This window comes from Rhopalosiphum maidis, chromosome 2 (genome assembly GCF_003676215.2).
Source record: "Rhopalosiphum maidis isolate BTI-1 chromosome 2, ASM367621v3, whole genome shotgun sequence".
Classification (NCBI taxonomy): Eukaryota; Metazoa; Arthropoda; class Insecta; order Hemiptera; family Aphididae; genus Rhopalosiphum; species Rhopalosiphum maidis.
In genome coordinates this window covers 1,565,547-1,591,739 of record NC_040878.1, presented here as the reverse complement: position 1 = coordinate 1,591,739, position 26,193 = coordinate 1,565,547, and the positions used below count along the sequence as shown (strand labels likewise).

At 27.4% G+C, this 26,193-nt stretch overlaps 1 protein-coding gene across 10 annotated transcripts; it reads right to left on the bottom strand.

Moving 5' to 3' along the window:
* Positions 1-25,941, bottom strand: LOC113554791 (longitudinals lacking protein, isoforms A/B/D/L-like). Of its 10 annotated transcripts, none has more exons than XM_026958832.1 (4): positions 24,590-25,913; positions 19,985-20,726; positions 19,642-19,722; positions 1-652 (listed from the first exon to the last, which is right to left on the bottom strand). In XM_026958832.1, the coding sequence occupies exons 1-4, from the start codon at positions 24,761-24,763 to the stop codon at positions 468-470; spliced, it is 1,182 nt and encodes a 393-aa protein (XP_026814633.1). In that variant the 5' UTR covers positions 24,764-25,913; the 3' UTR covers positions 1-467. The 10 variants fall into 10 exon arrangements, with proteins under 10 accessions (XP_026814633.1, XP_026814632.1, XP_026814627.1 ...); XM_026958831.1 differs by having other exon boundaries at positions 5-652; positions 19,642-19,725; positions 24,590-25,897; XM_026958826.1 differs by lacking the exon at positions 1-652 and adding an exon at positions 3,352-6,026 and having other exon boundaries at positions 24,590-25,941.
* Between the last annotated feature and the right edge of the window lie 252 nt (positions 25,942-26,193).

Below are 26,193 nucleotides of genomic sequence, written 5' to 3'. Positions count from 1 at the left end.
TACCTATTTTTAAGTATTTCAAAAACAAAGTATTTAAATACAAGTATTCGAATACTTAACAAGACTGCTATTTATATAGTTTAATAATTGGGATAGAATGGATAGATATAAATATAAATGGTAAACTATATGCGGATCCCATATTATATAAAAAAATATACTGCAAGCCGCAGTAGCTTTGCCATATGTCTGATAACTCAAGACAAGTATAGGTAATTAATAGTAATATAATACGTAAATGGTATGTTTATTACACAGTCTGAAAATAATATTATATATGAATATACTCGAGTCATTGGTACGCATTTAAACTAGGTACACATAATAATTTATAATATATGTTATACGTACATAAATATGTTGTTTGGGTGGTAGTTTAAATAATAACACAATAACATACATCATATAAAAGTTTGAGTAATGAGCATAATAATGTAAATTATAATATAGATAATCACTAAACGCTTTCAAATCAAAATGTGATGTTTGCTCATAGAATGGGTCTTCAAGTTGTGTCTATGGTAAAAGTATGCCTGGCAAATGTGGCACTGGTGGCGGGGCATCTTTCCGCATTCGTCTCTGATGTGCCGGCGCAAGGAATCTCTGTGCTTGTACCATTTACTGCAAGTTTTGCACGACCAACATTTGTCGTCTGGAAAAAAAATACCGAAATGAAATTATAATATGCGTACTACAACAACTGGCCATTATTTTATAGTATTATAATATTGTACATCTAATATTTATGCGATACAGACTATAGATGAAGAGCGGAGAGTAATGTAAGAGAAAAGAGAGAGGTAGGTAGTGATGGTGACTTAAACTAATGAGAAAATAGAAATCGAGGGTCAAGCAAATGTGTCATTATGATCTCAACAACAACAATATTAAAAAAAAAACACCGAATAATAAAATGTATACCTACAACGGTATCGTTAAAAAGCGAAAAAAATACACAAAACAACATAATAATAATAATGATAATAATATAATAATATTACCCACCTGCATCAATTAGCTGCAGCAATTATTCAAGTACTGCAGCTGCGACATCACATACTGCACCAGTTATACGTTATTATACAGAGTTATAAGTAGGTAATATAATATTTGACTTATAATCTAATAAATATAATATCATAACGTTTTATTATATAGGTAAAACATATTATATTCATTAAAAATAAATAGGTAAGATGGTACCCATAAATATCTTAAAAAAGGACTTGTGTATCACGGCATAATACATTATTTAGATACCATCCTACCTACTCAATGGCGTATTTGCATAGCGGTAAAAACAAACAACAGAAAAATACCTAAGTAAATATACATTGGCTTATTGTAGTACAACCCTCAACGGCCTCAACCCTGCAGCAAGTATATTACTATATAGATTATAGGTATCAAGGAAACTATACTGTATATTATGTCGAAGTATAGATTATATAATATAGTGAAACCTCTAAATACAGGACACTCTCGGTCGCTGATATGATGTCCACTATTCAGAGGATTAAATTTGAAAATTGTTTCAAAAAAGTCTGCTATTAGGAAGAGGTTTCAATGGGCATAGAAGGTTGCGATGCCAGACGTAATTTAAGGTCGTTGTCTTCTGGTCTCCACGTATGTTTTAAGCGTGCCGAACACACCACAAGAACCCAAATGGTTTTCTAACTCTGTACAGATAATCATTCGGCAGTACGGACATTTGGTAATCCAAATGTGTTGCAAACGCCCTGAAACAAAACACAGTGGCGATTAGCGTTAGGTAAACATAATTTGGTTTAGTATTTAAGTGTTGATCCACCGAAATAATATAGATATTTCATTGTAATAATATGATTATAACCAAAGAGAAGCGTTAGCATAATAATATAAATAAGAGACGGAACAAGCCCGGGCTGATGTACTTGGTTACAGCATTTTCCATAACTTTCCATGACATATTATCTGCTCTGTCGAAGAGTAATTTAATATGATTTAATATTTTTTTTACCGGATAATTCATTTATCGAACAACTCATGACTTCAAAATCTATTAATGGTTTTGAAAAAATTATACTTTTAATATTTTTTATCATTATAATTTTTTAAGTATTTTCTTGTTCGAATCACAACATAGTAAATTTTTAATTGTATATTCTGAAGAATATTTTTTTTTTGATTATTTTGATAAATGAAAAACGAAATTCGAACGAGTAGTTTATGAGTTATAACTTTATAAGTATTAAAGTATAGATGAGCGGAGTGAAGTGGTACGGGGATACCCCTCAAAATGTTGATCTGCTGGAGTAGTAGAGACATGAGCGGAGTGCTCATCTAATCTTTAAATACGTACAACTCGTCCGAATTTCTATTTTAAAGTATCGAAATACTACAAAAAATATTTTGCTCCAGAGTATGAAATTAAAAATGTATGCTGTTATTCAAAAAAGTAAAAACTTAAATAATTATAACAATAAAAAATATTTTCAAAAACATTAATAAATCATTTTCTGTACCAAAACGGCTGAAAAAAATATTTTAAATTTGTATATACATCGGTTTAGGTTTTGCGTCATATCACTTGCCCTGGTAGTGTCATTTATGTATAGATAAATGAATGGTATTAACTATTAAGTATTAAATTATTAGGTTATAATATGCGAGATGTCGAGATAAGTTAAGTATGATGGTTGGCCGGTCGTCGTGATGTTACAAGTCGCGGACCAAAACTAAATACATATTTTTAGTTCATCAGGTAGGTACAGTTATAGTATCTAGTGAATATATTTTATGTATATTTTTTCGTCGTTCTTTTGTTCCGCATATTTTTTCTACAATATATACTGGCTCGGCGTATGGAATAATTTGTGACCATCCATAGGTATTATAATCAGTTTTAAAAATATAATATTATCAATATTGATAGTTGCATTTTTAGTTTAAGCAATAACCTGCGTTTAACAATAAATATTTTAGTTTAATACCGACGCAAAATTAAATTAGGTAGACCATGTGAACTTATTATTTGTTACTGTTCAATCTGAATATAATTACATAGGTAGTTTGTTTTTTTACACACGCACACACACACATGTATATACATATATATTGTGCGCATTATTACGATTGTATAAAATTAATAATTGAAGAATATATATGTAGTATGTACACATAATATAATAGATATAATAATAATTAATAATATTGCCATGTCCAACGGAGCATGAACAGCACACCAAAAAATGTATTATACACGAATATAACACCTATTATTATAATTTAGTTTATATTATTTAGGTATCGATGACAATAATTATTATTAAGCGATAAAATGGACTAGAAAACAAAATGAAACAAGGAAACTTGTTAATCATTTATATATAATTTTTATAAATACACATCATATACATTGTAATAATACACGAGTAGTAATATTAATTTTTTTGTGCTCGTACCTGACTAGATTCATAGACCACCACATTAAGTAGAGGTATTATTTATACTTACATAATTATATAAGTAGTATTTTTTTTTTAAATTTATATATAAAGGTCATGACTAATCAAGGAACTCAATTTCATTGCACTAAATAATAATTAAAATTAAAAAAAAAAAATACAAATACAAATAAATGACTATACTTTATCCATAATATGGGTTAGTTATAAAAACAAAATAAATATTTTTTACATACAAAATTTTCATTACAGTAGTTGTGTGTAAATGTCACATATACGTAAACAAACTATTAAGTATGAATTTTAACACAATATAGTATTAGTATTATGTTGTGGTCGTTTTTAATAGAAAAAAAAAAAAAAAGGAAATGTGAAAAATACGAGAGGATATTTAATTTTCCGACAGAAAACGACGAATAGCCAATGTGACAAAGTGCAGGATTGAATTTAGAAATGCGTTTGTTCGTGTCAAGACTTGTTACAAAACCAGTGGCGTAAATCGAGGCATACAAATATATAAAATAACTTTATTAGATGGCGCTCATTTTATTTTGCACTATCGCTGAAAGCGTTTGCCCAGTAGATACTAGATACATATGGTTGGCTCCACTTCAGACAATCGACCCGAAAACCGTTACTGAATTGCGGAATACGTATATCTACACATTTGTCACAATGTTAAGATTTATGAATTCACAAATAGATTATCTAATGAATATTGAATAGAATTTTGAGTAAATCATAAACTATAATTTGTGATTGACGCGCCGAATATTTTCGTCTTAGGTTTGTTGGAAATGTAACGATATTATAGCGGCTATATTGCAGTACACGGAGATAAACGAATTTAATGTATTTGCACTACCCAAATAACCTAAGATTGTGTAATCGTTATAGAAAAACTTGAAAGGATCTTTGTTAAATTACGTATTGATTGTATATTTACACACAGCACACAACATTTTACTTATAAATTTTAAATAATCATAATTTTTATACAGTATATATTTGTGTTTTGTGCGTTTTTGAAAATTAGAATCAAAAAATTAAAATCAAAATACAATTTACAAGTATGTGACAATTATCTTAAAAAGTAAATTCGTGTCGGACTTAAGTATATACCTGTTAGATCCAATATTAATATTATGATCCAATTTCAATCGGTATGTTTGGTAACATAAAATGCAATCGAACGCATTTAATCAAACCTACTAAATTTAATATTGTGTTGTACGAACCCATTAACAATATATTGTAATGATAAAATGCTCTCTTACGTCACTTAATACATGTCTAATACAATATTGTTCAATTGTTGACTATACCTATTGCTATAATTTCAAGTTTCAACTATCAATAAAATAGGTTTATATACGTTTGGAAATTTTTTGTTATATTTTTGGAGAAAAAAAATGTATTTTATATAATGTACACGAATAATATTAATGTAAAATTAAAATAAATAACTATTTTTGACTAGACACATTTTAAGTTAGACGAATGTAATAAAAATATTTATATAAATAGAAAGATATCGCTCTTTACCGTATATTATTTTGTTGATAGGAGAGAACTTTGGTCTTACATTCAATCTTACTAACTAATGACTCTAATATATTCGATGTCTAGAAATATTCCGCGGTACAATAACCCGAGTACCTATATAATAAAACTAAGTAAAATAAAAAATAAAAACCGGTATTCGTTAAACACACACACGCTACGAATAATAAAAAATAAAACATGATTTGCACGAATATATAAATTGCACGAAAAACAAAAAAAAAATAGACTAGATTTCGTTGTTCCATATTTGACTAGTAAAAATAATACATATCATAGTATAATAATAATGATAAATTGAATAATGAAATAATTATGCTGTGTATGATATAAGTTTTTATCTTAAGGCGAGTTCTCGCTTTTCATACATCATACTCTCTGTTTATAATAATATGGGCCTTTCGAGATGTAAGTAAGACTTTCAATATTATAATAACCAGTGCGGTCAATATATACCTAATATAATAATAATAATATACGATTAAAAGGTCGAAAAAAAACCCTTTTCGAATTAAATACACAAATTTGACAGGCCACACACTCACACACGCGCGCACACATGAATGACTGATTTTAAATAAGAAATACGTTTTTATTTTTAATTTCCCAGTTTCTGGATTTTAGAATTCCAATTTTGGGCCAAATTCTGGTTTTTCAAGTGCAACACCAGTATCGTCTGGGACGGTGACGACGTCGAAGTGGTGGATGTGGACACGGCGGTGATGGGCAAAGCGTCAGGGCACGGCGGCGGCAGTTTGAGTATGCGCTGCACGGTGGACGTGGCCGCGGATGTGGACGCCGAGGACGACGGATTGTCGTCGAACACGATATGCGGACACAATATGACATGCTTGTTTAGACGGCTGGTGTGCTTGAAACTCATCCCGCAGCGGGGACACGCATGTTGGGGACCCTTATCACAGCGGTCCTCCCGAATGTGTCTTTTCAAGCTCTGCTTCCACTGATACACTTTGCCGCAGAGCTTACACTCGAACTTCTCGGCCAGCAAGTCCGGATCTGAAACCATCGGTACGGCAGGTAAATTTCACGTTATAATATCGCGGTCATACATGAATATTATATAGATATTTTAAGTACATATATGTTTATATAAAAACATTTAAACAAGACAACGAAAAAATGAGTATCATAACTGCAACCCATGTGGATTATAGTTCAATTTTAAATTTTTTATGAAAAAATAGAATGCAAGTACCTACCTAGTACCTATACAAATAAAATGTTAGAAATGTGGTGTAACAGTCTCTTTGCACGCCTAACAAAGACTAATATTCGCGTACGGTAACGTTATTCTATTCATGCATTCCACCCGACACCAACCAAACCATTCAAACACGGATTATTTTAACTAATAATACTCCACAGTCAAATATTTCAATATTTTTACGTGAATGGCTCTAATTGAGTGAAACATTCTAATATTAAGAAAATTAGGTTTAAATATTCCTGTCTGTTCACTATCTGTATCTATGAGTATATAACATTATATTGCTTATCATTACTCTAATTGAATTGAAGGATTTGTTTTAATCCATGTAATATGATAATACAATTTTAAATAGGTAATGTTTTTTTTTAATTTAAAATTATTTTAGAAAGGTTGTAGGCTGGTAGGTAGGTAATAGGTATATTATTAGTAGATGTGCACGGCGTGACTATAAGAGATATTTAATGAAATTAAATTTTAAAATAAACTTTAAGTATGATTTTAAATAATATATATGTAAAGGAATTAATATAATTAATACAATTATTCGAAGATAGTAAATTTATCATATTTTAAAAAAAAATACTTATTTATATAGTAATGTATATAAATATAAATGTCCATATTGCAATTTTGCACTATATATTTGTAATATCAGTAGCAAAATATATTTAATTAACTAGATTTAGTTTTTTTATGTATAGTATCGCGCATTGTATAACAATTCGTGTTAACAAATATTTTACACTTGCAGGTATCGCTAAAATCAACTGATCAAATAAAATATTTTTAATAAACTTTGATAGGATACCTAATAAATAAATTTAATGATTTATTGAGTCCATACTCCAAAGAGTTCAAACTAACTATGTAAATATAAATAAATTGATGATGAGCATTTATTTATTTTACCTTGCGTACGTCATTATTTTTCGACAGATTGGATTGTATTGTCCTAAGATAAATCTAAACTAAATTTATCCCCAAGGTTCAATATGTTAGAATAAAATACAATTATGAAAATCATATTTTTACTTTAACATTGATAGATATAGGTAAACTATTATAGGTAGTATAGTTAATAAATAAATTAGGCCCTCCAAATATTATGTGGCTTTTCGAGGTTATAATCAGTAGTTCCAATTTTGTGTTGTCTCTTATTAGATCAAATTTAAATGAGTTTATTGAATTATGAGCATTTCAAATTTTAATATTTTACTAGCTTAAAAATTAAAATAACGTTAAAAAACTACGAAAGAACACAGATAATATTAGTCTAAGTCTGATATTAGACAAATTCACTCTCACATTGAATCTAACCACATAAAATTGGAACTCTTGGATGCAAATTTGAAAAAAAACCAAGTACAATGACAGGTTTTTTTTAAGAATTTAGAAGAGAATGAATTACTTTTTGTTCTAGAGCTTTGATAAAAATAAAGAATAACTTGATGATATCAATATATATATTTAGTAATATAAAATACGAATTAAACCAAATAAGTAAAAAATTAGATTAAATTAAAATTAAATTAACCATTTAAAATAAATTTACAATTGGTCTATTACCAATAGTTTCCTACGCTCTATAATTACACGGTATCATCATATACCTATATAATATATTATTGGTAATAAAATTAAAATTAATAACCACTTTAAAACATAAATAGCAATTATCACCTTATCCTACAGTAGTAGATACTTTTTTTGATCTTTATATTTTCCTAATATGCTTAATTAAAACTATTAATTTTTTAGATTTTTATCTTAACAATGAAAATCTTCATTGAAGACTAAGTATGTAGTCATAATACAATGTATTACTTACGTGTAGGAGTATTGAATCTCGTGACTATTCAGTCGGAATAAAATTGTACTTACTACGGATGGTTAGACTAAAATAAAAGTATACAAAAAAAAATAATAATAATAAATAAAACGCAACTAAAAATGAACACAAAACTTCTCATCTAGTAAACACAATTATCTAAAACAAAACATCAAGTAACACAAATACTTACCTTATAATTTTGTGTTCCTAAGAGTTATGGGACAATTAAAGGAAAGAGTATTCTATAAAAAATACAGTTTTATAGAAATGATATTACCCGTTATTAAATAGGTATGTAGCATATTTGAATAAAATATATATTTTGAACAATACTTAAGTATCAAAACATAAATGAGTATAAAGCTTAAGTAAGACTCCAATATAATATAATATGGTCAAATAGTTTGTACAAACCCAGTTTTAAAAAAAAAAAAAAACACTAAAAATCTATAGTCTAAAAATCATAATAACACGCAATAAAAAAAGTAAGATCTGTTGACACGTAATCATTAAGTTCAGTCCCAAAAAATAGATTATTCATTAAGTAGATAATTTGTAATATTTGTTGACTATAACAAAAATAAACATTATACATACAAAATATCAAATTATCTTAGTATCAGACAAACTTAAAATATAATAGTAAAATTTGGCACTAAAAGATCGTAAACGATAAAAAAATATATATATATTTATCATAGTAATATAATAATAATAATAATAATAATAATTGAGCATTCTTCTATTATTGGTGTGCGACTTTCGGGTCTTCAAACACCGAGTTTTGTACTACAGACGTCGGAGGTTTGTGATAATTGCGCACGTGCTTTAACAGATTGGACCGAACCTTGCACCTGTATGGACAATGAGGACACAAGCATCGGGGTTCTTTGCCGCATTCGTTTTGCAGATGACTCTTAAGCGAGCTCCTCCATTTGTATGTTCGGCTACATTTCGGACACTCGTAACGCACAGTTGTCGAATTATCGAGAGTGGTGCCGGTGATGGCAAACATGAAGTCTGTAGGAAATAATAAATTGCAATTACGCCTACAATATAGATCGTCGAGCTGTGCTCCACACCGATTGCTGTTTAACTCTAAAAACGTGCTGTAATTTAAATCTAATTCGTAAAAAAAATTTTTCGCACAAAGGGAGGAATGATAAACACGAAAAACCGTTTTTCGTCTAATCCAAAATCCAAAATATATAATAAACATACGCAATAACGCGTACTTACATGGACAATTTAAAAAATATATATATATTATGCCCCTTGATTAGTTAATCCAACGTGACCCAGAGTGCAGGCACAACTCGAATGTATATAAAAAAAATTTAATTAGGAGCAACCACAAAAGCATGCGCGAACAACCCATAGTAGTCTTGCCATTATATATTATGTATACTTAAATATACATTATTAAATAAATACATATTTTCATTAATTTCACGGGTAATAAAACAAAATTAATACTTACTTGATGATAGTACTTACAGGTAACTAAGCGCATGTTCATATGAATATAATAGATAATCCAAAGCAAATATGAAATTTAAATTTAAATAAATTGATTCCCAAGTTAGTATATTGACACTTACAAAAATATGATAATAAACATATCACCCTTTGGACATGACAAAACCAAACTTTTGAAACACCCCATAGCAGAGCAAGCAACAATGAATGATACACCATATACGTTCATAAGGACGAAGAAAGGTAGCCTAATATATATATATGTATATATATATACACAATATTAATATCAACACTAAAAAAAACTTATAAATTTGTTAAAAAATTTCATGTTTTTTGTTTTAATAAAAATAATACAATAAAAAGCAATGGATGTAAACATAAATACTCATGTGATAATTAATGAAGTAATACATGATAATATATGGGGCTTAATGGGAAACAATAAAAGAATTAATAATACGAAACAAAAATGAAATTAAATAAACTAATGAGGATAATAATGATTGAAATAAATATAAATTCAATTAATAACTAAATAAAAAAAAAAAAAAAAACGAAGTGCTTAACTTAATAAATAATACTTATTAACAAATTAGTATGACACATTACGAATATTTGATTTTATGTGCATCGACTAAGATTTTAAATTTGTATTATTAACACAATAAATATATAATAATCCATTTATACACTAACAATAGTTTTATACATGTTTGTAATAAAAATATTTCCATTAGAATAAAAAAAAAATATTTTTAATATAATATGGCAAAACAAGTAAATGGAAGGTGAAAATAAATATTAAATAATCTAAAAGAAGTATTTTTTTTTTTAAAAATGGCACTTTTTGGTGGGGAAAAATAGAAGATTATATAAATAAAAAGGTTTGTTAAGCATCTTAAATTAAAATAAAAATGTTTTTGTAAAACAAACAAAATAAATGCAAATAAAACAGTACAGACAAAAAGGCACGATTATCACATGGTTTCTGCCGACTGGCAATCAACATTGATCAATACAAAAATATATTTTAAACATTTTTAAAATCAGACTTTTTAAAGTTGGTTTAAAAATAATTTGATTGGGCAATACAAAATGTTTTGATTATAAATTGTTTTCAGTTTATTTTTTGGCATAATTGTGTCCAACATTATTTGAATATATACCAACACTTATATACATATTACGGTAGGTATTATCATAATATAGAATGTTTTTAATACATTAGTGGAGATTGGCCGAGGACACTAATTAGGATAACATATAACTATGTACATAATAACGATTCGTTGCAAAACATGACTTATTTCAAATAAATAGCATAATTAATGGCGATTTTAACAATCCAACAAGCTAACATACAAATCGACTAGGCCAACAAACAAAATGAATTATATCACAGTTGGAGTACTATTATTAAATAATTTAAAAATGATATTCCCATTATGGGCTAAAGTGGAAATAAGTATTTTTAATTTTTCATAATATAAAACACACAAATTGTGTTTATTTATGTTTAAAAATTAAGGCACATACTACACATATATATAACTGTTTGTATGTACTATACACAAAATCATGCAGTAGTAAAAAGATTATTTGGGAATGAGATATCTAGTGTAAATCAAAAGTGAAATGTAAATAGTAATTATTACTTATTGAAGTCAATTGGACTAATTAAAATCGCCAGATGTTATACGTCTAACTCTTAACTTAATTTACTACGATACAATAAATAATTTGTGTACACAATGTAAACAACTGTATACTTCATTGGCACGTTTAACACTTAATAACTAAGGTCTAAAAAAATATTAAAAAACATATATTTTGATATTTGCATGTATAAAAACCAATTTCATTTACACGGACTTGAACAATATGACCAGTCAATATGTGAATATTACGGCACTTTAGTTTGATTATAAAGTTTGTACTTATGAGTTAATATCTCCTACAGCTGCTGCCGTTGTTGCAGCTGTCGTAGTTTGTCCAGTTATATTTTGAAATTCTTCTGAGCATTTTTCTCTATGCATACGTTCAATATGCCGAGCAACATGCATCTTTTGTTTAGCTCGGTAATTGCAAAATGGACATTGAAATTGTGGGTCTTTTCCACATTCCCATTTTTGATGATTGCGTAATGAGCTTTTTAGTTTGTAATGCCTTCCGCAACGTGGGCATTCTACTCCACCACTCGTGCTTGGTGAACTTGCATTACTGATTTGTAGTGTGTCATTGGGTGAAGTTGGATCAAACTTACAGTTGTTGTAGTAGTTAGTGAATTTGAAATTTATGGCAGACATTGGGCCATTTGGGCCAAATGAATTGAAAAGCGGCACAAGAGAACGTTGAGCAGGAGGATATCCATCCCAGTTTTCACCTCCATCCTGCCATCTTTTTATTATTTCTGTAAAGGATCCGAATAACAAACATGACAGAAAAATTTAGACAATAAATCAAAAGGAGGGAAAAACAACTTCCGATGACATTAATTTTTTTTTTATGATATGTCCCTTCTTGATTGAAATACATGGAAAATGGAAATTTTTTATGTTTTTATTTATTTAAATACATATAGATAGTTATATTTTCAATCAAATTCAATGTAGTAAAAGTTTATATATTTCTAACCAATTTGGTGTAGTGAATAGAATAACAGTATAAAAAGTCCAAGTAATTCTTATATTTGCAAAAGTTAAAATTACGTACCTAATAGTTTATAAATTAACTGACACCAGAAACATTAACTTACATATAAAACAATTAATTTGTTTTAACATGATGCTAATTACTTGTATGTGTTAATATATGAGTATTTTGGCGTGGCGTTAAACATTCTAACAGCAATGATAATTTATTTTTTAAAAAGCCAATAGCCTAATAGAACATTAATTAAATATTAATAATTATATAATATATGCATATATATATATTAATACAATTATTTTGTACATATAAATATATATATATATATATATGCATATATGAAAGTATAATAATAGACAGTATAGAAGATATGTTAAACCAATCCAAGCGCAGCAACATTAATATTAGTAATTATATATTATTTTTCATGACTTACGCACTATCATACTTCGGACACAAATTTCACGATGAAATAGTGATAGACCAATATAAAAACAATGAATACATAAAATGTTAATTTACGTAGATCTAAATATATTTCAAAAGATGACATTTTTAAGTAAAAATAATTTAACCAAATGAACATAGTGAAATGTACACTCTCAACACTCATGAGGATAAGACTTAATGATGTTTGTTTAAGATAAGGTTTATCTTAGTTACACTTTGTAAAAGAGTATTGTGTATAGAATTATTATTCAACAGGTCGCAAATTGTTGGAGTGAATTTAAATAACAATTATATATGTTAATAACATGCTAATTACCAAATATGTAGATAGTTAAAAAAAAATAGAACATTTTCTTTTTTTACTAAACAATTAGTTAAAACACAGGAAATCATAATAGATATAATATGATATTGAAAATGTCTGATGGTAAAATTTAATATTTATCAAGAGTGGACATTTTTAAATGAAAGTCTTAAATCTAATTGAAATTCATAAGGTATGAATGGGCTTTCTCCTGTGGTCCTACAATATCTTTTTTGAATTGTTAATCACAATGTTAAGGTATTTTAACCTTATATGGTTTAGTAACATGTACAGACAAATACAGAACATCAGAAATAAATGTAGGTTATAAGTAATAAAACTAATGAGTAATGGCTAATAATTACATATTTTCTTTCAAATTGCAATCAACTATTAGGTAGCAGAATAATACTATTTTTGTTTAATAAATGGACAATTAAAACAAAAGTAATAACATTTAATCAAAAAGTACCATAAGACTTAGCAAATTGACATTTAAAGACATACAAATAATTAACAATATTAAAGTATAAATTTTTTTTTAAATTTTATAATATTTTAACTATTTTATGTTTAATGTACTATTTAAAGTGAATATACATATTGTTAGAATTAAGATAAAAAATAATTAACATAACTATTATATAAATAAAATTACAAAACACAGCCCTTTAATCATAAAACATAGAAGGAAAAAAATAAAATGTATAATTTATATTACCTATTCAATAAACAATAGTCTATTCCACAAATTTTAATTAAACACACACACACACATATAATATATATGTATATGTATATATACACGAGACTTGTCTTGAATTTGTACATTAATGTTTATTGTTATTTATTGAAAATTCAGTCTATTTTAATAAACACAGTAATGATGACAAATATTAATATAATTAATATCCTACTCCCATCCAAAAAAAAAAAAAAAAATATTGGAGCATTTTTTCCTGAATACAGAAAATATAAAATTGTTTAAATATAATATATAATGCTAATAAAAATATTCAGTTTTGATGTTATCAGTTTTATGCCTGTACTTCATGTGCGTCAACAAGTGAGCTTTCTGTTTTGCTTTATACGAGCACATGTAGCATTTGAATTGCGGCTCTTTACCGCATTCCCAGCGCTGATGGTTCAACAATGAGCTCTTCAATTTGTAATGACGGCCGCACCTCGTACAGCTTATTGCTAAGGAAAGCACACACAACACACATACCACATAGAGTTTCCAGAATAATAATAATCATAATAATAAAAAAAATTGGTTTGTAATCTAACCGGACCCAGTTAGTACATCCATGCCCATTATTAGTTAGGAAAATAATTTAGGATATATACAGTATTTCTGAATTTGTTTTTACACAAATAAATGAATAATACAAAATTAATGATTTCATACAAATTGTAATAATAGCGTAGGTAATATAAATTATATTTCTTAATTACAATTTAGGAATAAAATATACATTTATTATAAGTTATTATTTTATTTATTTAGTGTATTTATTTTCAAGAAGTAACATGCTAATGGTTACTATGATAATAGTTTAAAATTACTATGAATGTATTTCTCAATCTTAAAATTTCAATATAATTTTTCTTACAAATCATTTAAGATATAAATGCTTGTTCCCTTTATCACATAAAAAAAAATAGAATAAAATGAATAAACAAAGCCTATATAATAAAACACAAACCACCGAAATAATTATATAACATAGATATAAACAAATAGTAAGGTTGGGCAATTTCACAAATGTATTAAGAGGATGTTGCATCTGCATGTGTTGTCTCTGTCTTATACACGTACGACATAGTAAATTTCTGTTCACCAGTTTCAATAGTGTGCTTTTAATTTTAATATTAGAGTCAATTGACCTATTACTAAACTTTTAGGTAAGAACATTATCTGTGTTCTCTTGTTTGTTTTTTTACGATATTTTAATTTTTAAGTGAATTATAAACATTTTTAAATATTAATATTTTTTCTACTCATAACTCACCTAAAAATTAAAATTTTGTAAAATCCAATGAGAGAACACAGAAAATGTTCTTACCTAAAAGTTTGATAATAGGTCAATTTTCTCTAATATCAAAACTAAAAGCATGCTATTGAAACTGGTGAACGGAAATTTACTACGTTGTACGTGTACAAGACAGAGACAACACATGCAAGTGCAATATCCTCTAAGTTAAGTTAATAAAAATAAAGTTATTTGAGTTTAATTAAAGATTATCAAATAATTATTTAATTTTGTTTTATTAATAATTTAAGTATATTTTAATTTTAATTTGAACTTTATTATTAATAAGTCAACAATTAACTTTATTGATTTGGTTAAAAGATAACATTTGAAATTTTCAGTCGAAAAAAAATACCTACCTAATAAATATATTTCTATAATTTTTTAAGCTCAGAGCAATGTTTTAATTTTCTCGGCAAAGTAATAATGCTTATGGGGAATATATAAAGGGAGAATCCAGAGTTGAATCGAAGAGAAATTCTTGAGTCATTTTATGAGATTGTATCATCATTTTGTGTCATGATTATGAATATTTTAACAATTGTACAATTTTGTCATGATATCTAATATATCTTAAATAAATAATTTAATCTTATCAAAATTTAACTTAATTTTAATGTACTAAAAAAATATAAGTAATAAAAATAATTTATTAAATTAACATTAGTTCTAAAAATAAGTAATGAGTTAATTAATTTATTAAATACTCAAATCTAGAATTTAGTATCAATTTTATATCAATTTTTAGACTTGATAAGTTAGAAGCAGCTTTTTCTTAACAAATTTAAAATATTTTTAACTATGATTTATGACTTTTTTAAAAGTGAAATAATACACATACATTTTTTTTATAACTCATTTCTATAGTCTATCTCTCAAAAGAAAGATACAGCATTACCACAAAACACTGGATATTCTTGCACTTCTCTATGCTGAACCTCGCCTACAATCCCTACCATAATTAGCTTGGCTCCAGTTCATAGCTTAGTCTACATAAATGAAATCAGTACTTTTATTTTGTAAGAAAAACTATATATGTGTTTAGATTGATTATCTTTTAACCCATACAGAAAATGTTATAACTCATAAATGAATAGCCAATGCAATTCCATCTAAATTTAAGATATATTATGAATATTTGCGTACAAAACATGTTATTTTTATTGAAATATAAATATTTATACTTGTAAATAGTAATACAAAATAACAATTGCATAAAAGTTAGCTTTTATTATACTTTCTCATTTATATGATTGAATTGAATATGATAATATTTATATCTTATAAACTTAATAGTTATTTATATTTATATTTTGTTTATTAATTACATCAAATTTTAACTATTTAAGTATTGAAATAAATAAAAAACATTAATAATATAAGCTTTAAAATTATTTATACATTAAGTGGCCCGTGTTGCATAGTCAGCTCCAACACCAAAGTATTGGGAAGACCCAACTTTGGATCTAGCCTATTGCTAATCCATTCTATTGTTCTATAACATACCATCAACCCATCTAATTTAAGTACAGACTTACTAATAATATTTTAGCTTATAGCAAGTTTAAAAGAAATATACCTCCATAAAAGTATCCACGATTAATAAGTAAAAATAAATAAATACTCAAAATGACACATTAATACAATGTTTTTTCTAGCCTTACACATGACGTATAATATATAATTAAAAACTTTATATTTCACTCATTGATGATTACATTTTTGAAATTAAGATAACTTAATTTATTATAAAAATTATGAATAACATAATCTGTTTTAATCAGAAGCTTTTTCAAATATTTTTATTTTTGAAGAGTTGTTATTATTGTTGTTAATAAATAACAAAAAATCTTCTAACAATAAGACAGATGATGTTATTTTTTATAATTGTTATAATATGTAATACTACCTTATTTTCAATAATAATATCACAATGAATAAATGATTTCAAAGTTTTTATTATTGCACCCTTCGAAATAAATTAAACTTTTAAAAAAGAAAAATTAATTTTATTCAAATATTTTGAAATATGTATATAGTTTTTGATAAAAATATTATTTGGTGATTATTAAGCATAGAAGTTTTTGTATATGTATTGAAATAATTATTTAATTTAATTAATTAATTATACAATTAAATATTAATAATCAATACATTTTAATATTAATATAGGTAAAATAACTCTATGAAAAGTTTACAATGTTATGCCAAATAATGTCTTACACAAAGAATAACTAAATTTGATAAAAATATTTAAAATGGTTTTATTTTTATTATAATTAAAAAAAGTTATACAATTAATTAATATGTCTTTAAATATTAATCTTTAAATAACACATGAGTTTATAAATTTCAATTAGTATTACCAGTTCATTCATGTGGTAAATTTAGTCAATAGTCTATATTAATTAGTTCAAGTTTCACAAGGGGTACCAAACAACCATTAACCAATTGTTTTTCACTAAAAGAATATTTTTGTTAAACTTGTACTTTTTATTTATAAATTATTGTTAAAGATTATAAAGAATACTTGATATGATATAAAAAAAAACAGGTATTTATTTAAAAAAAATACTTTAATCAACCCTCAAAAATAAAATACAAGTCTGCAAAATTTAAAATTTAAATTAACTTAAAGGAAACATTGAAGATTAAATAGCAAACATTCCAGCTGAAGAATTGAAACGAATAGAGTTTGACATTGTCTATAGGCTTGGTAAACTAATAACGTAAAGAAATATATTGAGTATTAATAACATTAAATGATATTTATTTAAATATTCTAATTGTTAGTTTTTTTAACTATTTAAAAATTAAATGTAATAATAAGAATTATTTTTGTTAATTGTCTAGATTTAGAGAGAACAATCTATATATAATATGTTTACATAATAAAAATTTTTAATCTTTTGGAAAAACAAGAAAGATTTATCAAATAAAGAAATAAGTTAAAATAATAATTAATTATATTTAACATATGTTATATCATCTTTCCAAATATTAAAATTTATTATTCATCAAAGATGTCTATAGATATATGTATGTTTTTTTTAAATTACAAGTAATAAATAGCTGTAGTATATATTTCACTACCTAACATTTATAGTGGTTATAAGAAACAAACTTTGTGCTAGTCAAATGGTCAATGATAAACCTGTAATAAGATATCTAAGAAAGGCCAAAGATAAGAAATGTTTTATTATATCCTGTATAGCAAGTGGTGTTAGAAAAAACGTAGCTGCTCATTAAAAAAAAAAAAAAAAAAAAAAAAAAACAAAAACAAAGAATTCTATTAAACAATTTTTATCTTGAATTATTATATATTGATTCCTATGACTGTTTTTTTTTTTGTATTTTAACTAGATAGAATTTACAAAGAATAAGATTATTCCATTATGCCATAAGTTTGTGGTAAATAAAAAAATGCTCCAATACATTAAAACCTATTTAGTAAATAATATTTTGTTTGTATTGAATTTATAAGTTCACATTATAATTCACAGTAACATTTTACAATACAATATATAATATATTATATCTTATAACTTGTAGTCCACGTGACTAAAATTAAATCTTATATAATAATAAAACAAATAAAACACATTAGTAGATATTATTTCCTATTATCCATCAGTCGTTAATATTTAGTTGGACTTTAATCACACATAGTAGATCTGTTTGTAATACAATTTAAATCATAATCTTGTCTATATTTAAACAGTGTATAAGATAAGAAATGCTAGTAATCTGGTCAAATTCTCAGAGGAAATCTTCACATCGTTATTAAAATAAATTGTCAGATTTTAATGTAATATACATAATCGCGCTAGATAACCTTCATTTATCATATAATGGTGAAGAGCGCAAGATATAATATAATTATTTAAAAAAAACTTACTTATGTTTACCTGTAATTTCATTTTTCGCTAAAATACAATGATCTAAGAAATAATAAATAAATTGAAGCAAATATATACATTTCTATAAAAAAGCAACCTCAAAACCAAGCTTGGATACATGCAAATAAAATAAACCATAGGTACTCATAAAATCATGCAAATTGTAATACAGTATGTTAGTAGAAAATTTTTTGTTAACCAACTTGGAAAGTATAATGTAAAATTCTCAAAAATACATATGTGTATACTTTGATTATGAAATATTATTTTAATATGGGTATATAAACAAAAATTTATTAAATATAAAGTAAATTTATTGAGATCATATTTAAATAAATGTATATTTTATATGACATATAAACAAATGCAATTTTAATTTATTGAAATTTTGATTTGTAAAATATTTTAACTTAATAATATAACTATTAAAATGTATCATTAATATATATTTTTTAAGTAGGTGTTTAATGTTTATTATACTAATTTAAAATCAATATATATTTTTTAATAATGCAATGAAATGTTTTGTCATTCAATTAAATAAATATTTTTTTCTTTGTTAATGGGTACTTTTGAAAAAAATACAAATTTACATGTACCTCATCCATACAATAAAAATTTTTTCTGTCCCTTATTCATGCATAATGGATACACATTTAATTCTAAAATTAATTATTTCATTTTATCCATTTGAAATTTAATTATTTATGGTATGCTTATTTTTACAAAGAATATAAATACAAATCTTACCTTTACAGTCCATTGGTGTATTAACAGTACTGGTGCTATCTTGATTAGTTGTGTCTAATTGCCATGAATTTGTTTGAGGCACTGCTGAAATAAAAATAAAAACACCAAAATATAAGTAAATATATAAAATAAACTGTCAAGGTTATTATTTAAAAATCTACATATACATCTTTAGATGACATATTCTGAATGTATCCTTTAGATACGTTTTAATAGAAATTAGAATAACAATATTTTATGTCTCATACAAACAAATAAAAAGCTACATTTAGGTATACATAAATAAAATATATTCAATAAATACCTAAGTTTAGTTAAATATTATTTGTTTAAAATTATTTACCGGTGTGATTGGTGTCCCCTTGTGAAGTTCCGGGCTGTGATAATTCATTTTCATCAAATTCTTCTTCTTCCTCTTCTAAAGCCATATCTTCTACACTATCATCATATGACATTTCTGTCAAACATTCTTGTCGATCACCAGAAATTGATTCTACTTTTGGTTTAATTAGCTGATTTTCAGTTGCCTTTAACACTTCTTTGTCTGGTGAACATGATTTACGATAAGGTTCTGCTTTGATTACCTTACTGACTGAAGAAGGGATGTTATTATTATTAGTTGGCGATTTTTCTACCCCTTGAGGTTCAGATTCAGTCATACTATCATCACCATTATCTGGATGATGATCATCTGATCCATTTGTTCTTTGTAATTTCCGCTTCTTGCTAGTTGGAGATAAACTACCCTCTCTTGGTCGTGAATATGTACGTACAGTTTCATTTTGGCTCCAAATGGTGGGTGAATTAGAACTAACTGATGATAAAGAAGGTGGTTGTTTTCTATGATCAAAACGTTTAGACATGGGGTCTTCAAAATCTGAAGTATCTCGAACTCCAATACCAGCACTTTCTGTCAAACCTTTGATTTGAAGAGATTCAGCAGCTTTCAAAAAGGTACCGAGTTCTTCTTGAGAAATATTAACTTCACCTCGATACATATAATCTAACATTGATTTTAATTCTTGAAACTTGATATCTTTCAAAATTAAAATTGGATGTTTCTCTTGATGTTGACTTAATAAAACCTTAAACAAAATGTAAAAATAATATTAATTTTTATTTTAATATATTATTCATTATTCAAGTTTTAGGTGTAAAATATGTAGGTACAAGTTTAATCTACAATAAGTCTTTATAAATATATCTTCTAAATTTAGCTACTATATAATTATAAATTTCAAAAATCTTAGTAAATCAAAAAATGTTGTTTTAAAAATAGTAGTTTTTATCATAGAATTAATTGTCATAAATATTTATTAAGTAGATAAGTTTCTACTATATTACATAATCAGTAATCTCATACATTTAACTAGGTGATGGAGTAAATATTTTATCAAGTATATGTTTTCAATTAGTTTCTTAATAAAAACAAAAATTAAAAACCAAATATATCAGAAAATATATTATTCAAACAGGTGATAGTCATTGAAATTATTTAGGATAAATTTATCATAACAACATAGGTACTAAAAGATACAAGGGCGGATCCAGAAATTCATCATGAGGGGGGGGGGTGGTAATTAAAATATATCCATCAGATACTATTCATACCTACTTCATAACATACCTATTAATAAAAACATTAATTAATTATTATTTACTTATTAATATTCAACATTTAGAGTTTATTCTTACAAACTGGTATCAATGACAACATTTTTATAATTTTATAAATGTATAAAATTTATATATAATAAGCTCAAAGGGGGGGGGGTATTTACCCTTTTACACCTCACTTGGATCCGCCATTGAAAAGATAGTTCAAATTGTTTTTAAACAAAATTCAAATGCAATAGAAGTTAGCAAAAAAAAAAAAAAAGAAAAGAATTTATAAATAATACTTTAGAAACAAAAATATTATAATCTTAATATATAAATATTATTTAAAACATATAATTATTATGTGTACCAAGTGTTTAAGAGGACACCATACCTGCATGTGTTGTCTCTGTCTTATAAACTAATATATAACATAACACATTTATGGTCAGCAGAACACATTTTGTGATGTTAGCTTTAATGAGTAAATTTACCTATTATCATTTTAAAGTGAGTTATGAACATTATAAAGTTGTAATATTTTACATAACTATAAATGATAATATCAATAAAAGCATACCTATCTCATTTTCTAGATAATATTCTTACCTTTAAATTTGACAATAGGTAAATGTACTCTAACAATAAAGTTAACATCATAAAATGTGTTCTGCTGACCGCAAATTTGTTATGTTAGTAAGACAGAGACAACACATATGGGTATAGCGGTTTTTTTAATAAGCTTAAGATTATATTATTATTTCTTTAATGAAAAAATATTACTAATGGCTACTAATAGTTTATAATATGTATATTAAGTATCAGTACTTAATATTAGAGACTAATTTACACTGAATGTATTAAGAGTATTTTGAGGTTTTCCAATTTTCTTTAGTAAAGAAATCAGAACAGGAAATTAATTTATATTTTTTAACTATCTAGGTACTTTAAGTGTTTAAGGAATTTCTAATGCTTAAAATTGTACATCATTAATTATTTTGGAATAACTTTCACTTTGTGTATTTATATAGAATTAAGTGCCTATGTATATAAAAATAACAATAAAGTCAAATTAGATAATGAATAACATTTGTTATAATGTAGGCATCTGCCTCAAATGATCGTATATAAATGTACTATTTAATTAATACAAAGTAAATATATTTATCTTGATCTCCAATTAACTAGTCAAGTGTAATTCTAAATATTGATCCATTTATTGGGTACTTCAAGGTTGGCCTAAATATGATTATTTAAATTTCTATTTTTTATGCTATAATCATCCAGGTTATTGTGGCTACTGCGATATCAGATCTACCTAGGTACTATAAAATATGATGTTATTATTTAATACAAATAACGTTATAGATATTATCAATTACTTTAATTGAATTAAATATGAATTATTGGCAACCACAATAAATGATATTTTGAAATTGTGTACATTTTAACTCTAATATTAATTTTAAAATTATTTTATATATTTAACTTAGGCCAGCAACTTAATTCTTATTTCTTAATATCTTTTAAACTGATATATTGTATGTATAAAAATTAAGTCTATTAATAAATTATAAAAATAATGGTAGTACAGATTTTTGTTATTATGTCCGTATTATAGTAGTTGAAATAATCCAAGTACTATTTATTGATTTTGAATGACTCAAAACCTCTAACTAAATCGTATAACTCGTTAAAATGTAAAATCCTATCCTACTTGAATAATAGGTACACTACCACATTAGAAGGTTCATACGGAAAATTTAACTAGGCGCTTAATAAAACTATTCAAAGAGAATGTACTGGTATGAATATGAAAGCAAAAATGGTGGAGGGCTTTCAAGAAAGTGAAATCAGAAAGGTATGTCTAAAAGGTAGGGCTCTGTTAAAAATATTTTAGGAAGCAAGTTTAAAAAAAGGAGAAAGGAAATTAATGGAAGAATTAAAAAAAGAAAGATCAATATTTTTTATATTTTGAATTATTTAGGTGATATTTTCCAGAATTTATGTAAAAATATAATTTAACCATTTTAATCTGATTAACTATGTTTTATATGTTATGCCAAATTGTATATTTCTGCAAAAGAAATTTGTATACCTAATTATTTCATATTTGTTAGTAAATAATAATTAAACTGTATCAAATAGGTAATCAACTTATTTTTATAGGTAACTAAATTGATAGAACTGATATAATTACTAATAAGCTAATATAAGCTTACTAAATAATTAAGAACATACAAAGTTTATAATAAATTGTAATTATTACCTAGCTGCCTAAATAATATGTTTAGGCATCAAAAATGTATATATTATCATATAATATACACCTATATTAAATAATGTTACATACTTAATGAACATGGAAATTTTTTAAAACAGCTATGCTATTTTATGGAAACGTAAAATTAAATCCCAATACATTAGTTTTTTATGTTTTTACAATCAAGTACTCGATTACCGACTTGCTATCAAATCCACAATATTTACAGTCAAAGTAAAAACATATTATCAATAAATTAAAGCACATATATAAATTCATATTCAATTCTAACATGTCATTGGAATAATAATGAAAAAAAGTATGCTACCTACCTATCTACCTTAAGAGAAAAAAAATTGTATGCATGCCTACTTGATTAATTTAATTTTAAATGAATAATATATATATATGTGTGTGTGTGTGTACGCATGTATATGTGTGTGTGTGTGTGTGTGTGTATTAATTCGTTAATATTATTATTATTATTATTATCATCGTCCGTTGGCAATAACATATTTGCCAATTATTACAGAGAATTCGATCTATACGCGAAAGAAGAGAAAAAAAAAGAGAAATTTCCTTTGTCATTGCATTGTGTGCGCGAATAACGGGACAGGAAAAAGGAATGAAAAAAAAGTGAAGGGGTGTGGAACTGGTTTTCATACCGCCTGGTGAAAATCATGTGCAGACACCGTACTACAAATACACACGCGTAAGTAGGCCAAAACAAAACGGAAATGCCCTAAAAAAATATATATATATACATAAAATAATTAAAATCCGAACGTCGTAAGATCCTGGTCGCGATTACCAATCAATAACATATTTTTACAATAATATAAAATTATAGAGTACCTAGTAAAGACGGCATTTTACCGCGTCGTCGACTCAAATGTCGTAAGAAAATCGAGGGAAAACGCCACAAAAATCCTATTGATTTGTATCGACGAACATAATCAATAATAATAACACGTACCGTATAGATAGCCCAAATCTTTGCTATACTATATTATTTATGCAGTCACCATTGGGCTGGCTATTGTTGTTGCCATTATTATTATCAAATATTGTAAGTACTACACTTACCCCCAAGTACGGACTGCAGGCGGACAACACGACTTTGTGAGCTTTTAGATACCGTCCCTCGGCGGCCAGCGTGCAATCCACGAGCGTGCCGCTCTCCAGGAGGCTGTCGAACACCGAAATCAATGTCCTTTGGTGGTTGTTCCATCGCAGGCAAAACTGTTGGCTGACGGACATGACGACGTGTAGTGGCGGCGGTTGGTGCGTGCCGCGGCCTTTGGTCTTTCACACGTTTTCACGGACGGGCGGCGGGGCGCCGGGATCGGACGTCGTCGGCGGAGGTGGTGATGATGATGACGATGACGACGGTGATACTGATAATGATATGGGTACGGGTGCACCGCGCCGGGGAGTGACGACGATCGGTCCGAAACGCGAAACTCGGTACGCCGGATACTGTTGTACTGCGGTGGATCTGCGCGTCCGATGCGCCGTTCTACTGGATCCGCGGCATCGCGACGAGTGGAAAAATTCGACGACGGCGCCGATAGCGATGCACACACAACGGTTCTTGGTCGGTCGGTCGCGGTCGTTGTTCACGAACAGCAAAGAATATTATAGTAAAAAAATATCTGATATCACGACAAAATTATAATAAATCGACTATTCAATATTTATTTATTGCGCGTACGACGGCGGCGGCATGTACACACGATATTAATATTATTATTGTGATTATTAATACTATTATTATTATCTTACCGTGTATGTTATTATATATATATAAAATATATACACACACACACAATGATATTGTTATTATCACAGACGACGTGTGTGCACTGCGCTACTGCTGGTCGGCTCGATTAAAGTATTAATATATATAATAATAGTAATAATAATAATAATAACAATGTTTAGGTATTAAACGTCGGTGGTGTTATCGTCGGTGTTGCGATGCCGGACCCGTTTTCGAAAAACGCCCGGTGTGGTGCGCGGACGGCGAGACGGACGCGTTTCTTTTTCGACTACTACGACACCACCACAGCGGCAGATCTACACGACGATATTATTATTTTCGTCCGTTTGGGCAACACAACACGTACACACGCGCACGCACGCGGATCACACTCACATTGGCACTAGTACACACACACACACACACACACATGCGCGCACTCGCAACACGCACACCTTAAAACCGATTCGGAACCCGTACGATGGAAATACGCGCTCGCGTGTGTGTTGTATGCGTGTGCGTGTGCGTAACGCGGCGATGATGATTTGGGGTGGGGAGCGGACGGGAGAGGGAAATGTGTGGAAAAAACAAAAACGAGGACCGAACTCGACACACAAGCACGCGCGCGCGCGCGCGATCTCGACCACACCAGGTTCGCTGTTTCACCACGCACGCGGATATCGGTGACGGCCCGTCTTGTGTGCGTAATACGCCATAATGGATTCGTACGACCGAACGGATGTTGGGATCGGGCGCAAGCGCGCGCGCGCGCAAGCGGCGGTGTCCGTCCCGACGTTGGCAACGGTTTCCTAAGGCACAGTGTTTCGTTTTTAGAGCGTTTGGTATTCGCGACGTTTACACCCATAGGGCTATATAGTAGCCAGTAGCCACTACTGAGTAGTTCTCACTAGCCATAGTCCCTCTACGA